The sequence below is a fragment of the Perca flavescens genome, chromosome 24 (genome assembly GCF_004354835.1).
Source record: "Perca flavescens isolate YP-PL-M2 chromosome 24, PFLA_1.0, whole genome shotgun sequence".
NCBI lineage: Eukaryota > Metazoa > Chordata > Actinopteri > Perciformes > Percidae > Perca > Perca flavescens.
In genome coordinates, this window is record NC_041354.1 from 2,951,886 (window position 1) to 2,967,608 (window position 15,723).

At 42.7% G+C, this 15,723-nt stretch overlaps 1 protein-coding gene across 1 annotated transcript in view; it reads left to right on the plus strand.

The window, feature by feature from the left end:
• The window catches only part of LOC114551010 (inhibin beta B chain), a 13,232-nt gene extending 307 nt beyond the window's left edge, over positions 1-12,925 (plus strand). Inside the window, exons 1-2 of the mRNA XM_028572087.1 lie at positions 1-709; positions 8,324-12,925. The exon at positions 1-709 is cut by the window's left edge and continues 307 nt beyond it. Of these exons, the coding sequence (XP_028427888.1) occupies positions 313-709; positions 8,324-9,102 (1,176 nt within the window). The 5' untranslated portion in view covers positions 1-312 and the 3' untranslated portion in view covers positions 9,103-12,925. The remainder of the gene's footprint in view (positions 710-8,323) is intronic.
• Positions 12,926-15,723: the final 2,798 nt, after the last annotated feature.

Below are 15,723 nucleotides of genomic sequence, written 5' to 3' on the forward strand. Positions count from 1 at the left end.
CAAACTGCAACAAAGAGTCCCTAACAAGCGGAGTAAAGAGGACTCTGCTTCACGTTTCAAAGCAGGCTGTTGTTGAGAGTGACCAAAGACATCCACATAACGATGTAGTAAAGCGATCTCCTGCACAGCATCTTCGACTGGATGGAAATAAACTGCACCGAGAGGCATCCAAGCAGTGCGTCAGACTGACCGTTACGCATGGAGAAAGCTCGGGACTGAGCTTTTCTTTTTTATCATTATTTTGTTTATTTTGTATGGTTTTATCTCTGACATAAAAGAGACAAAGTTATTCTACTCCTCCTCAAACAGAAAATGAGTAGCTGTCTTTTTCGACTGGCACTCTTCGTGGCTTGCGCGCTCTCCATCCGCTGCACCGCTGCGCCCGGGACCGAGGCGGAGGCGCACACGGCGTCCAGGGATACCTGCGCGTCCTGCGGCGTGGCTCAGCCGGAGGACCCGGAGTCGGGCCGGCTGAACGTGGACTTCCTGGAGGCGGTGAAGAGGCACATCCTGAGCAGGCTGCAGATGCGGGAGAGACCCAACATCACGCACCCGGTCTCGAAAGCGGCCATGGTGACGGCGCTGCGGAAGCTCCACGCGGGGAGGCTGCGCGAGGACGGGCGCGTGGAGATCCCCAACCTGGACGGACACCCGATGAGCAACGACGTGCTGGAGGAGAGCTCGGAGATCATCAGCTTTGCGGAGAAAGGTGCGTGATGGAGACGTGCTGCACGTTTTCAGGCTTAAATTTAAGTTTTTCTAAAGCGAAACTGACAAAAATCTGACACTTCTAACGATAAAGTTCCACCTGATATCAATTCCATTTAACATTTTTCACACATTTTCTTAGAAACATACCACAGAAAGTAAGATCAGCCACTGTAAGTGTCAACTTATTTCAACAAAATTAAGAAAACATTTCGATTTTTATTGAGAAATTTGAAATCCTCGTAGATTTTTGCTGCGGTTTTTTACAGAAAATTAAAGCAGGACTCAGTTTACGGTGATATCATTTGTCTTTGCAACAAGCCAACACATCCTGCCGGGAGGAGAGCTGACAGCATCTTGCACTAAGTTCGTTTTTGAAGGATGAGAAATGCAGCAGAGGCAGAGATGATCATGATGCAGTTAATCCTCTAGGCTACCCCCTGAAAAAAATATCCTCTTATCTTTAAAAACACACAGCATCCAGACCGGAAAAGTGCATCAATTTATCAATGAAAAACTTCAATTTAACTTATTTCAGGGGCTTTTGGACTCTGCAGGTTCATTGAAATGAAGCAGGACACTTTGTTGAACTTTGAAACTCAGTATCTGAAATGTTATTTGATGCATAGCTGGTGAACCTGGCACTCTGCTTGTGTGTGTGTGTGTGTGTGTGTGTGTGTGTGTGTGTGTGTGTGTGTGTGTGTGTGTCTATACTGACTGAATGAGAAACAACCCAAGGAAAATGCTGATGTTGAACAGATGTTGATACAGGGGCTTGAAAACCCGCCAAAAATAAAAGCACAGGCTGTGCAAACAGCTGCCATACCTGCATGGTTGAATATTGCAATTCCCAAAGCTGTATTAATACTTGTTTTTACACTCTGCGCTTGTACACTGACTATAAAAACAAGTCCTGGGGTGTCATCATATGTCGGTTTGCCCCCTTGAAGTCACATAAAGCTCTTGAGAGAGTTAAGAAACATTAAAGTGTGGGATTGTGCAGGCAGCTGTGCAGTTTTTATGTCAAAAAACTTGGAAACAGGATGTTATCGTATAGATTTATCGATCACAGAATCGCAAAACATTTGAGTGTAGTTTGGTGAATGGAAAGCTGATAATAATTTGGATTTTTAAGCATGGATTTTGCTGCATTTGGTATCCTTTAATCCTGCTGTTTACAGAGTTTAGAGACAGCTTTACATTCGTTAAGTCTGTCAACAAACTTGGAAAGAGGATGTTTCCAAGTTTTTCCAACAACAAAGTTGTCCAAAGTCCAAGAAATGCAGAAGTTATGAATGTATTTTGGTGGATGGAGAGCTGAAAGAGCTGTTTTTTAAGCATGCTGCATTCGTGTGCTGGAGAGAACATTGGACATCTGGGACTCCTGACTTCCACCCCAGTGTTGTGTTCACTTTCCTAGAAACCCTGGGCACACACAAACATAAACTTGGGCAGCTTTGCTCGGTGTCGGCGGAGGTTTCGCTCCCCGCTGAGAGCCTTTTAGTTTCAGAATGTTTCTCTCTGTGGCTGCTGTGTTGCAGACCTTCCACCTCGGCGCAGTGCGCCTGCCAGTTGGCTGCGTTACGGGCCCTGAGCAGAGCGCCTGTCAGCGGGGACATGGCACGGAGACAAGGCTCAGAGGAACAATTTACTCAGGCACGGCTGAAAAGAAGCTGAAAATGATCAACGACACCACCTGCTTCGCCCACGTGTGTCCGTCCACTCCAAGTGTCTGCGTTGGCGTATACATGCATCTACATCCAGAATATTGTGTGTTCATGTGTGTGTGTGTGTGTGTCTGTGTGTGACATGGCAGTGTTGAATCAGTCCCCTCAGTATAAGGTCAGAGCTTTTGTGTCGGCCGTCGCGCGGCCTGAATGCAGATTGATGGGCTGAACCCTGCAGCCTGGCACCCCATTAGAATTCACAGTGTGTGTGTGTGTGTTTGCTAGATTTAGATTAGTTTCAGTTTTTAAGAAAAGTTGAGTTGTAGTTTTTATATATTTAAGTTTTAGTGTGTTTTTGTCAGCGCGGCCCGGTATGATCCCCCCTAAATCATTCACTGTTTTTGAATAAAGAGAAGGAAGTCCAGTCCTAATAGCCACCACATTTAACCATTTCAACAACAAGGATATCATGCACGTCACTTCTCCATTTCTCTGTTTGCTCGAGCACTGCGTTGTGGCAAAGCTGGCCTAAAAAACAGAAGAGAGTCATCCTTTTTGTAGCCACAGATTTCCAGTAAAGATCACACACAAATGCAGAAATGTCGACAAAACTTCTGTTTGAAGTCTGGTTTTAAAGCTTAATTTAAGCCTAAATTTAGCTTTTAACTACGACATTATAAACACTCACACGGGAAGCCGGGGTAACTCGCATGTTACACAATCTATGCTGCAACACAGTGCGGCTTCTTTATCTGTCTATTTGTCTGTCTGTTGCTGTCATTCTGCGCTAAACACTTTTCACCGGAAACAAATGTAAGACCTAAATATTTGCCCAATGTCCCAGCAAGCCAGTTAGAGCAGCTGCTGTCTTTCTTTTTCCAATGATCACGTCATTCAAAAACACTTTCTGACCACTAAATATCAATTACTAGTTCACATTTGTGGTCCTTGTCCTCCACCTCTTTCTGTCTTTGAGTGTTATCTTGTCCTGGAGTTCATGTAAAAATCTCATTACCATCTCAGACAACGCAGCTGGTGATCTGTGACCAATTAATTCTCTCTCAAACCGTCATTTAACTATCCTCCTCAAACTCATTGTGAGACGACCACTCCCCGACAGCCTCCAGTGCCATTCAGCGGACTTGATCAGACTCCTCCGTTGGTCTATATCTACATTACAGGCATCTGAGATGTTGCCTTGATCCCGACAGTTCGCAATAAGTGAGCTATGTCACGTTTGATTGAGTACTTGTTGACAGACCTGCAAAAATCTGCACCTGCAGCTCATCTTAACCTCTTGTTTTCATTTTGTAGGCACTTAACTTCTTGATTTTTATCTCGCCTGGGCGACAACGGCGCTCTAATCTGAAGCAGCCTGATCCAACATCTAAGCTGCTGCTGAGTAATGACTCAGAGATTACCTCGTCTTGTGATGGATGAGGTAATGCACGTCGAGGCTCGCTTTGATGATCACCAACAAAGTATGCTCCCTCGAAAACTTTGAATAGCATTTGTGTACATTTCTGTAGTATGAATGCAACACGCGTGGAAGCTTTTGTGATGCCTGGTTGGTCTTTTCCTCAGATACACAGATAGGACGTGTTCTGTGTTTCAGCAAAAAAATCTCAAGTTCATGTGCTGAACTCTGCGTCCTCTTTCGCTCTGATTTCCCACTAACTGTCAATCTCATTTCCTCTGGGTCTGCTCTCAGAGTTCACGAGGTTCAGACATGACGAATGACTCATCTTCATCACCTGACAGCTGTCAATCAGCGCGTGTTCTCCTGGCATCTCTCTAGCTCTGGTACTTCCTTAGTACAAAAGCAGAAAGTGATGCGAGACAGCTGGTCTCAAAGCTAGAGGTACCAGGTGGTTTACATGCACATAATAATCTAGTTTTTGCTCCTTATTCTAAAAAAGACATTGTTGTTTACACAGATAATAAAAGTTAATATTCCACTAATATTCACGTTTACATTCAGCCGTGCAAAACAGGATTTTTTTCCCAGTTTTCCAGCGGTGGTGGACTTGTTCAGCTGCATGAACACAGCCTCCCTCTTTCATTCCTTCAACCACCTTCTTCAAAAGGTTTGCGTTGCGATGTTTGCTCATATTCAAGAACACGTCTTTCGTAATGTTTAAAAGTAGCTGTTTCTCCTTCCGACTAGAAATGTGGGCTTTTCTTTTGGGCCTTAAACCGTTAACAGGCAAGATGCCGAAAACTGTCGCAAACTGAATGTGCTGTATACATGTCCAAAGAATGCTTCTAAAACCTGGATTATACCAACATATCACACACGTCTTAATCAAAAAAGAAAGCTTTGTAAGCACCTCAAGATAAAGTACCTAAAATGTAAAACACAGTCAATTAAGGAGCTTCTAGTCCTGTTTCATCAAACCATCAATTACCCAGGAGAACTCTCAGGGTATTTACATGTCTCGGCTCAACATCAAAACTTTATCCTTCCTTAATGGGACCACTGGCTTGCCGAAAGACACACAATGAAAGTGAAGAGATGAAGCAAATGCATCTTTCATGTTTGGTTTAGTTCAAGCACTTGTGGTATTCGTTAGTTGTGGGAAAGTTGCAGGGGAAACAGAAAGGATTAATCTGTAGAAACTTATCTCTAAGAAAGATGTTGAATGAATTTCAGATTGTGGCATTGAATCCCTCGGTCGCCTTGCTTCCAAAACCTTTTAATCGTTCCACAAACGAGCTGATGGTCCCCGAAATAAAAAGCCTCTGACCATTTGCAGTCTGCTGGTTGCAGCGGCCACGGCTTCTGAGAAGCAGCTAATGTCATGTAAATGGTTTCTCTTGCGTCTTCATTCTTCCAGTTTTGTTGCTGCTTCTCCCGCACTGCCTGGCCCTGCGACACGCTCTCAGGCCTCATTGTGAGGACAGTTAGGCTCCATAAGATCTCATTTTCAAGCAGCATTCAATGCAATGCCTTTGAAGCTTTGTGTGCCGCTCTCTTAAGCCCCCAGCCCCCCCCCCTTTCTCATATTTAGGCCAATTCGGAGGCCAAGTGGCCCTGCGCCCATCGCCTTCCTGTCACAGTCCGCAGGATCTGTGCTGCCACCCTGAACTGAGTGAAGACAATTTTTTTTTTACACTCTGGAGTTTTACTGAATGTTTAGCTGACAAATCTGCTACATTTGAATCCATCCTATAATAATCTGGGCTGCTCTAATCGCAAAGCAAAGATCCCCAACAATGCCCAGGAAATGTGGGGAACTTTTAGCTAATTATATTAGATGCCTTTAGAAACCTTAAATATTCAGGGCTTTTTAGAAAACACCCCACTTGCATCCACCCTACAAGCAAAAAGTAACTCTCAAATATGTTTTATAATGCACATGGTTCATGTTTAACTTAAGTTATTAACTTATGTTATTAAGAAAAAGTGACCCTCAAAAAGTTTGCTAGAAGTACTTTTTTTTACTTATACATCCATGGTAAAAAGACATATATTAAAAGGGCGCTATGCAGTTTGGGCCATTTTTTTTCTTCTGTTTTCTGGCTTTTTGCTGCTACAGGTTTCTCTATAGACCTCCCCTACAGGTTTCTCTATAGAGCTCCCCTAAAGGTTTCTCTATAGAGCCCCCCCTACAGGTTTCTCTATAGAGCTCCCCTACAGGTTTCTCTATAGACCTCCCCTAAAGGTTTCTCTATAGAGCCCCCCCTACAGGTTTCTCTATAGAGCTCCCCCCTACAGGTTTCTCTATAGAGCTCCCTAAAGGTTTCTCTATAGAGCCCCCCTACAGGTTTCTCTATAGAGCTCCCCCACAGGTTTCTCTATAGAGCTCCCCACAGGTTTCTCTATAGAGCCCCCCCACAGGTTTCTCTATAGAGCTCCCCACAGGTTTCTCTATAGAGCCCCCCTACAGGTTTCTCTATAGAGCCCCCCCACAGGTTTCTCTATAGAGCTCCCCTACAGGTTTCTCTATAGAGCCCCCCTACAGGTTTCTCTATAGAGCTCCCCTACAGGTTTCTCTATAGAGCCCCCCCTACAGGTTTCTCTATAGAGCTCCCCTACAGGTTTCTCTATAGAGCCCCCCTACAGGTTTCTCTATAGCCCCCCCCCCCCTATACAGGTTTCTCTATAGAGCTCCCCTACAGGTTTCTCTATAGAGCTCCCCTACAGGTTTCTCTATAGAGCTCCCCTACAGGTTTCTCTATAGAGCCCCCTACAGGTTTTCTATAGAGCTCCCCCACATGTTTCTCTATAGAGCTCCCCCCTCACGGGTTTCTCTATAGAGCCCCCCACAGGTTTCTCTATAGAGCTCCCCCACATGTTTCTCTATAGAGCTCCCCTACAGGTTTCTCTATAGAGCTCCCCACAGGTTTCTATAGAGCCCCCCTACAGGTTTCTCTATAGAGCTCCCCCTACCCTCTACAGGTCCCCTACAGGTTTCTCTATAGAGCCCCCCACAGGTTTCTCTATAGAGCCCCCCACAGGTTTCTCTATAGAGCCCCCCACAGGTTCTCTATAGAGCCCCCCCACAGGTTTCTCTAGAGCTCCCCTACAGGTTTCTCTATAGAGCCCCCCCTACAGGTTTCTCTATAGAGCTCCCCTACAGGTTTCTCTATAGAGCTCCCCCCTACAGGTTTCTCTATAGAGCCCCCCTACAGGTTTCTCTATAGAGCTCCCCTACAGGTTTCTCTATAGAGCCACCCTTACAGGTTTCTCTATAGAGCTCCCCTACAGGTTTCTCTGTAGAGCTCCCCTACAGGTTTCTCTATAGAGCCCCACCACTACAGGTTTCTCTATAGAGCCCCCCCTACAGGTTTCTCTATAGAGCTCCCCTACAGGTTTCTCTGTAGAGCTCCCCTACAGGTTTCTCTATAGAGCCCCACCACTACAGGTTTCTCTATAGAGCTCCCCTACAGGTTTCTCTATAGAGCCCCCCTACAGGTTTCTCTATAGAGCCCCCCCTACAGGTTTCTCTATAGAGCTCCCCTACAGGTTTCTCTGTAGAGCTCCCCTACAGGTTTCTCTATAGAGCTCCCCTACAGGTTTCTCTGCAGAGCCCCCCTACAGGTTTCTCTATAGAGCTCCCCTACAGGTTTCTCTATAGAGCTCCCCCCTACAGGTTTCTCTATAGAGGTTCCTGAATTGGCGTATATGTGTGCAGTGCTGTGAAGCAATTCGTTACATTGCGAGACCTGATATCACGTGATACTTCCTGACGCCAAGTTGCAAGGGTGGTTTTTCCCGCTCACAAGCGTTAGGGGGGAGCGAGACGACCACCATTCAACCCGAAAAAAGTCACATAATCATTCCAATGACTCCGAAGCTGTTCAGTTAAATTAAATTCAGCTAAAAAAAACTGCATAATTCCCCTTTAAAAGCTCAAAAAAAACAATTTCAGATCATTAAACAAAGACTTTAACTGGAGAATCGATAATTTGAACCCAGCCCTAGTTCTTAAAGATGCATTGATAATTTTAACCCAGCCCTAGTTCTTACAGATGCATCGATAATTTGAACCCAGCCCTAGTTCTTACAGATGCATTGATAATTTGAACCCAGCCCTAGTTCTTACAGATGCATCGATAATTTGAACCCAGCCCTAGTTCTTACAGATGCATTGATAATTTGAACCCAGCCCTAGTTCTTACAGATGCATCGATAATTTGAACCCAGCCCTAGTTCTTACAGATGCATTGATAATTTGAACCCAGCCCTAGTTCTTACAGATGCATTGATAATTTGAACCCAGCCCTAGTTCTTACAGATGCATTGATAATTTGAACCCAGCCCTAGTTCTTACAGATGCATCGATAATTTGAACCCAGCCCTAGTTCTTACAGATGCATTGATAATTTGAACCCAGCCCTAGTTCTTACAGATGCTCAGTTTATGGTGGTTATTCAAAGTCTTTCAAGTGTTACTTTATTAATAATGAATCCGTCTATGTGTCACTGTGTTTTTCTCCCTTTAGATGACATGGTGACGTCCAAGTCCAGCCTGTTCTTCCTGATCTCCAGCGAGGGGAACCAGAACCTGTACGTGACGCAGGCCACGCTCTGGCTCTACTTCAAGCTGCTGCCGCTGCCTCCTTCGGAGGTGCGCTCCCGGCGAAAGGTGGCGGTGAAGGTGTACTACCAGGAGCCGGGCCTCGGCAGCAAGTGGGACCTGGTGGAGAAGCGCGTGGAGCTGAAGCGCAGCGGCTGGCACACCTTCGCGCTAACGGATGCCGTGCGGTTGGTGTTCGAGAAGGGCGATCGTCGCCAGAACCTGGACGTGCGCTGCGACGGCTGCGAGGCGGAAGGAGTCGTGCCGATCCTGCTCAACCACAACGACGAGTCTCACCGGCCGTTCCTGGTGGTGCAGGCGCGACAAGTCGAAAACAAACACCGCATCCGCAAGAGGGGGCTGGAGTGCGACGGCAGCAGCAGCCTGTGCTGTCGCCAGCAGTTCTACATAGACTTCCGGCTCATCGGCTGGAACGATTGGATCATCGCCCCCTCGGGCTACTACGGGAACTATTGCGAAGGGAACTGCCCGGCCTACATGGCGGGCGTGCCCGGGTCGGCCTCGTCCTTCCACACAGCGGTGGTGAACCAGTACCGCATGCGTGGGATGAGCCCGGGCTCCATGAACTCGTGCTGCATCCCCACCAAGCTCAGCACCATGTCCATGCTCTACTTCGACGACGAGTACAACATCGTCAAGCGGGACGTTCCCAACATGATCGTTGAAGAGTGTGGCTGCGCTTGAGTATGTTTTACTACCCGTTTATTTAAGGTGGAACTGAAGAACTTAAAACTGCAAACAGATTCACGATAATACAACGACAACAAAATGAATATAGAAACAGAATATTTATGGAAGATGGAGAAAACATGAGCACACACAATCTCATCCAAACATATCTACACACCCTCATGTATGCCTGCACAAAAACTTGTATATATATTTATGTCTGTTGATGTATTTCGTTATAAAACTGTTTCTGTGTAGAAACGATTCAGTCTCCTTCAAAGGGACGTGAAGAGTTCTCTTCCAAATCTTTAAAAATCCACTTTGGAAAAACAATCAATCTCTGAAGTTCCTCGTTAAATATCTCTAAGATAGAGAGGATCTGGTTTGCTAAGACTTATGTAACCTACTAGCCTTTACAAAGCAGCATCAGTTGATGTAATTCCCTGCTATCAGTCACGTTGTTAGAGTAGGTACCACTTGTGTAGAAGTTTTGGAATTAAACTCTTCATGTGTAGAACGTAAACCCAACCTTGAGCGTGAAAATAACGTCTCCAGAGGAGCCTTACATGAGTCACAAAGAAGATCGGGGTGATTCAACTATGCCTCTTTTTGCAAGAGAATCGTGTGCAAACAAACGGGACAAGCACTGAAAAAATGTTATCAGTCAAACTTCACCAACATACAGCACTTCTGGCCATTCACACTACGTCTTAGAGAAACTTTGTTCCACGATAAAACGAGTGGATACGAACTTTTGGACGCATTCCAAAAAACGGATGGACACTGAAAAACACAATCTGTAGAGACTTTTCAACAAGGTTGACACAGTCAATAAACAGTGAAATAATCCTTTTAACTAAAAGCTATAGTGGGAATGTTAAGTGTCACACCCGAAATTCCCTGGAGGTTGTTTCCGATCTCTTCACAGCTCTGGATTCTTCTCTTTTCATTATGTTAATTGTTGAGGACGGACTGTTGCATGTTTCTAAAAGTTGGAAGAGTATTTTAACTTTTTATAGGGTGACCCTGACTTGTTATGGGATTTCTTCAGATCTTATCTGTTTTTTTCTCAACTCCTGTCTGCAAATTATGAATCCATTTCTCAAATAATAAGTAATTTCTGCTCTCAATTTTCCTTAAATCTAAGAACTTGCAACCTCAAATTACTTGATTCCCTTGGAACAATGTCTCGCCTCAAATTACAAAAGCACCAAATTATACCTCAAATTTATATCTTTTTAAGTACTTTGACGCTCGCTATAAACCATTCAGATTTAATACAGTTTGATTTGGATGTTGCGATACGAACTTCAGGTTCAAAGATTTACCACAAGATATATGGGAGGGGGCAAATAGTTTGAGATCATGATTTAGGCTACATCTACACTACTACGCGTTACGCCTCTCGTCCGCACTACTTCATCCTTTCCGATTCTCTAAAACGGAGACGTTTGGAAACACTGCTGTCCCCGTTTTGGTTTGCATACTCCGGGGTTGCTTTGTAGTCTGGACGGGCACAATGGGAGACATTTGGAAACGACGACACATGTCAGTCAGTCTAATCGGTTAGGTAGCTTACAGACCTTCCAGTAACAGTTCAACTTCGTCCTTGCTCCAAGATAATTAATCCCTGCTCTTACTTTTCACCGTTGTTGCCCTTTCTCCAAAGTAGTTTCTGTATGTTCTACTTTTACATCCATGATTTTAAACCGCAGAGTAACGTCAGGCAATCTGCTTCCTGTTTACACCAGCGCGCACATGCCAGACAATCCCAGACATGCCCAGTATGTGTGTGTGTGTGTGTGTGAACGGTCATGTGATATGTGTTGTCAGACACATTAATATGGACGCATATTAGTTCCGCTACTGAAGCTAAAATTCTTGTGTGGACAGAAATCGTTTTTTGTCTCAAAAAGCTGCTTAAAAATGAAAACGTAGTAGTGTAGATGTAGCCTCCCCCCCCCAACTGGAATCTTAAGATTTCAATAAGTACACGTACAATACGTCACGTACAACCCCAAACAAATACTCTTTGCATACGTGGAAATGGTGAAATGAATATCAGGAATTACCACACATTTATCTGTTTTTGGTAACGTTTGGATCGTGGAAGAAAATCCTTCCAAATCAAATCAAAATAAAAACCCGGTCAGTGAAAGTGAAAAGTTGCCATATTGCTCAGTTTAGTGACGTGCAACTTCGCACTTCCTTGACGCACACTTTGATAGCACTTGCAGATTAAAAAATGCCTTTAACGAGCCCTCGGTGGCGCACCATTTGCCCACAGTCCTTCTAAAAGAAATAAGTGCCGCATGAGCTATGCAATGTATATTATTTACCAATTTCCATTTCAATACTTGAAATGTAAATGTAAGTGTGGCAAAAAGGGGCAGTTTGGGCTTTGGATACGAGGCAGGAGGAGTTTCTGTTAGTGATTGACTATGTGTTTCTGGTAGATTATGATGTCTTGAACTGCGACAGAAAGAGTTGATCAGTCAAGTCAAAAGTCTAAGTTATAAAAGAAAAAACTGCAACTGTTGACAAGTCTTCTCTCCGTTGGAAAGAAAAATCAACCCTGTCTCCTGAAAGTTACGCTTATATTCTACTTAATGTTTTTTGCCAAATATATTTGCTAAACTAACCGAAATGAAGATATTAAAATCAAAGTAATGAGATTTTAAGTTAAAGTCTTTGGAATTTTTAAAACAGATTTTTAACGACAACAAGTAAACGCGTGTGAAACACACACACACACACATGCACACAGACACACACACGCACACGCACACGCACACAGACAGACAGACACACACGCACACACAATGACAAGGACTATTTTCCATAAATGCCAACATGTCAGCTGTTTTATCATCTCTCAGATGATAAAGCTAAATATATCATTTCTGGATCATGTTTTATTCCAGTCCATGAAAACGTTACGTTCAAAGTTCCTTATATCTGTCGCATCACATTTCTGTCTAAATATATTTGTTGTTGCATTAGTATAAAGTGATTATTAGGACACAGGGTTGGAAAAAGATTGCTGCTAAATTTCCAACAAAGATGGCAGCTGGAAAGTGACACATCTCTCCGTCCATCTTGTATAAGAAAACAAAATCTAAAGAGTAATGGTTCCCAACTATACTAAATAATGGTATTCTTTTCTTGAAATACACAGGATAATTGTACATCTTTAAACAAACCCATCCAATAATCACAATAATCACAATAATCACGTATTGGTTGAACTGTTGAGAACTTGTTGACTTATACAACCTATAAAAAGTGGACATATCTTTGTTTTGGATGGATCACAAGCCTAAAAAAGGTTGGGAACCATTGTTGTAGAGTTTATAAAATAATACAACGATGTTTCTTTGTCACATTGCCATGTTTGTTTGAAATAGAGCAGCTTGTTCTGGGAAATCTGCTTTATTGTGCAGAGGACAAAATAGATTAAATCAGTGTTATTGAATAACGAAATTAAAAGATTAGTTTTCCGTCCTTTATGTAATGATCAATTGAAACCACTGAAATATAAAAGGAGGCTAACTGGGGCTAACTTTGACCCAGATGTGGATGCATTTTGGAGTCTAAATGAATGGGTCCCAGTGGAGTTCCCAGTTCGGCACCGAAACACACTTTGAGACACAGTTTCAGTCACTTTGACATCACTTTGATATTTTCAGGTTATTTCACGAGTCCATTAAACTCGTCTCTCATTCCCAGGCTTCACCGCTACCAGTTACACATTTAAAAGGTCCAACCTGAAACCTATTTTCTTGGTTTTTATGTCTAAGTGACTGATGGAAACAACAATCTTTGAAACTGGTGCAGGAATAAGCAAGACAAAACAAACTGTAATCTAACAACAAAGGGCAAATGCGCACCTTTAATTTCCGTCCACTAAAAGTTGTGTTTTTGCCGCTGACAGTCTCATATCATTATTATAAGTGTCTGACAACATTATGGAAAGGATCCCTACAGAGATAGACCTTTTTGTTAAAAAGTAAGATCCTTTTAGTTTAACATAAAAACTAAACCCACCAGACTCCATGTAAATAATCAGTAATTTTATCATCGTGAAATACACTTCATTCAATGTGGACAGAAACTAAATCAAACTTCCAAAAGCTGTCTTGGTTAATCTTTCCACTGTTCCAACAATCACCACTCTGGTTTGGTTGAAATAAACCCTTAATTCACCCATTTACATGTGGAGATATGCTGGCTCTATACACGCTAAAAGTCCTGATTATTTACATGGAGTCTGGTGGAGATATGCTGGCTCTATACACGCTAAAAGTCCTGATTATTTACATGGAGTCTGGTGGAAATATGCTGGCTCTATACACGCTAAAAGTCCTGATTATTTACATGGAGTCTGGTGGAGATATGCTGGCTCTATACACACTAAAAGTCCTGATTATTTACATGGAATCTGGTGCAGATATGCTGGCTCTATACACGCTAAAAGTCCTGATTATTTACATGGAGTCTGGTGGAAATATGCTGGCTCTATACACACTAAAAGTCCTGATTATTTACATGGAATCTGGTGGAGTTTGGTGATGGTGATTTCGGGGCTGTTTCATGTTAAACTAAAAGGATCTTACTCTTTAACTAAAAGGTCTTTCTCTGTAGGGATCCTTTCATAATGTTGTCACACATAATAATAATCTGAGTCTGTCAGCGGCAAAAACACATAAAAAATGGTTTTGTTGGCTGCCTGCTGCAGCGTTTTTCGCTTCATACTAAACCAATTTCAAAGATTGTTGTTCCCATCAGTCCCTTACACACAGAAACATAGGAACATAAGGTCCAGGTTACTTTGAAGAGAAGTCTCCTGTCTGACGCTCGACCCCGACTTGGCCTGCCGCTGTAATCTTTCGCTCATTCTTCAAAGCGAACGGTTGTTAGAATATTTGCACTGGGGAGCTGCGTGACTAGTAATACATAAAATAAAATAAATAGATATATAAACTGCCATTGAAAAAGTTATTTTTATAGAAGCAAAATTGCGTTCTGTTCAAATGTATTATACCTAATCATGGAACCAAAGAGGCCAAGAGGGTTAGCTATTGAAAGATGGCAACGCCGTCATGTTTGTGTTGTTGTAAATGACTTTGTGACAGTTAAAAGAGGCCTAAACACTGTATCAGGGTATAATATCAGTCCATAATCAGCTTAATCTCTTTTCTATTTTGTACCTAGACATGGAATATTTCATATTTTTTCATCAAATTACTTAAATAGTTTTTCTTTCTTCTTCTTTATTTTGTTAGCTCTCGTTACGGAGTCATTTAGAGTGAAGCACATGCCATCTGATCCCCTGTACAGTCTACTGTGTAACATATAATTATGCTTTTGAAATATTTTGTTCTTTGTAATTGTTGAAAAATAAATTTCTTATTACCAATTATATGGATTTGTTTGTGGGTCTTGAGAGCAGTTCCTTTGCTGTACATACACACACCTCTGCCGACTTGAGCTGCAAAAGAAGCTCTGGCCGCCAAAAAAAAGGACATTTACATCAAGCAAGGAAGACTAGCAGACATACTTAAATAATAAAACATCACGCACTTCACCAACTCACCAGAGACACCAGCTATCCCAGCTATTTTATCCCATGCCTCGTTCTTTTTAACTGGTCCCTATCCGCAAACAAAGTCATATCATAAATGATAGAGAACCCAGCAACAGCGATGCAGAGCTTTTCCTCCATTTTCTCTGAACTAATGTTTTGGTAGGAACAAAAGTTTACATCGTATATTTCTCTGGGATCAGCCAGCGCGAAGGATGTCTATATTCCCATTGGCTGCTGGTCGTTTGCCGCTGAACCGCGTCATAGCTCATTACCATAAAGTTGACCAAACTTCAACTTTCTAATTGATGCGTACAGTTAGTGTTGCAACTAACAATTATTTTCTGGATTAATGGATCAGAGTTAAGTTAAAATGTCAGATAATGGTGAAAAAATGTCTTTTTTTGATGCTTTTTTTATGCTGTAAAGACAACCGTCTGGGTCTGTCTGTAGAGAGATATATAAATAAATTTGGTTATTTTTTATTAGGGCTGCTACTAACAATTACATTCACATAGACAGAGCAGCGAATAAACTAGAAAATACCAGACTGATCTCAGGAAGTGGCGTATGTATGACACGGCAATTCGTATGCCATTTTTGGCGTGTTATCAAGACGCATAACGTCACCTTCATTAAAATAATTGCCAAAGTCATTTTTTAACAAAAATGATTTTGTTGCTTAAATCATCTCCTCATGGTGCTGGCCACCTCTGGTAAAATTGCCTACATCCTCAGTTGAACAGGTCATGTGATTCTACACCTTTAGTATAATTGCCTATGTCAAGCATGTGACTTAGGCCGTTTTATATTTTGTGTTTTCTGAAAAACCTGAAAAAATGACTTAGGCAATTATTTCAGGAAGGTGACGATAACTCGGATTTTAGCGTGTTTATCAACGCCTGTGTACGCCTGCGTAGAGCAGTGTTTCTCAAATGGGGGTACGTGTACCCCTAGGGGTACTTTGGAGCACTGCAGGGGGTACATGAGATTAAAGTCCTGTATAAATGTTTTTCAGTTACAAAGTTGTTGTTTAGTAAATCAGACAGCGC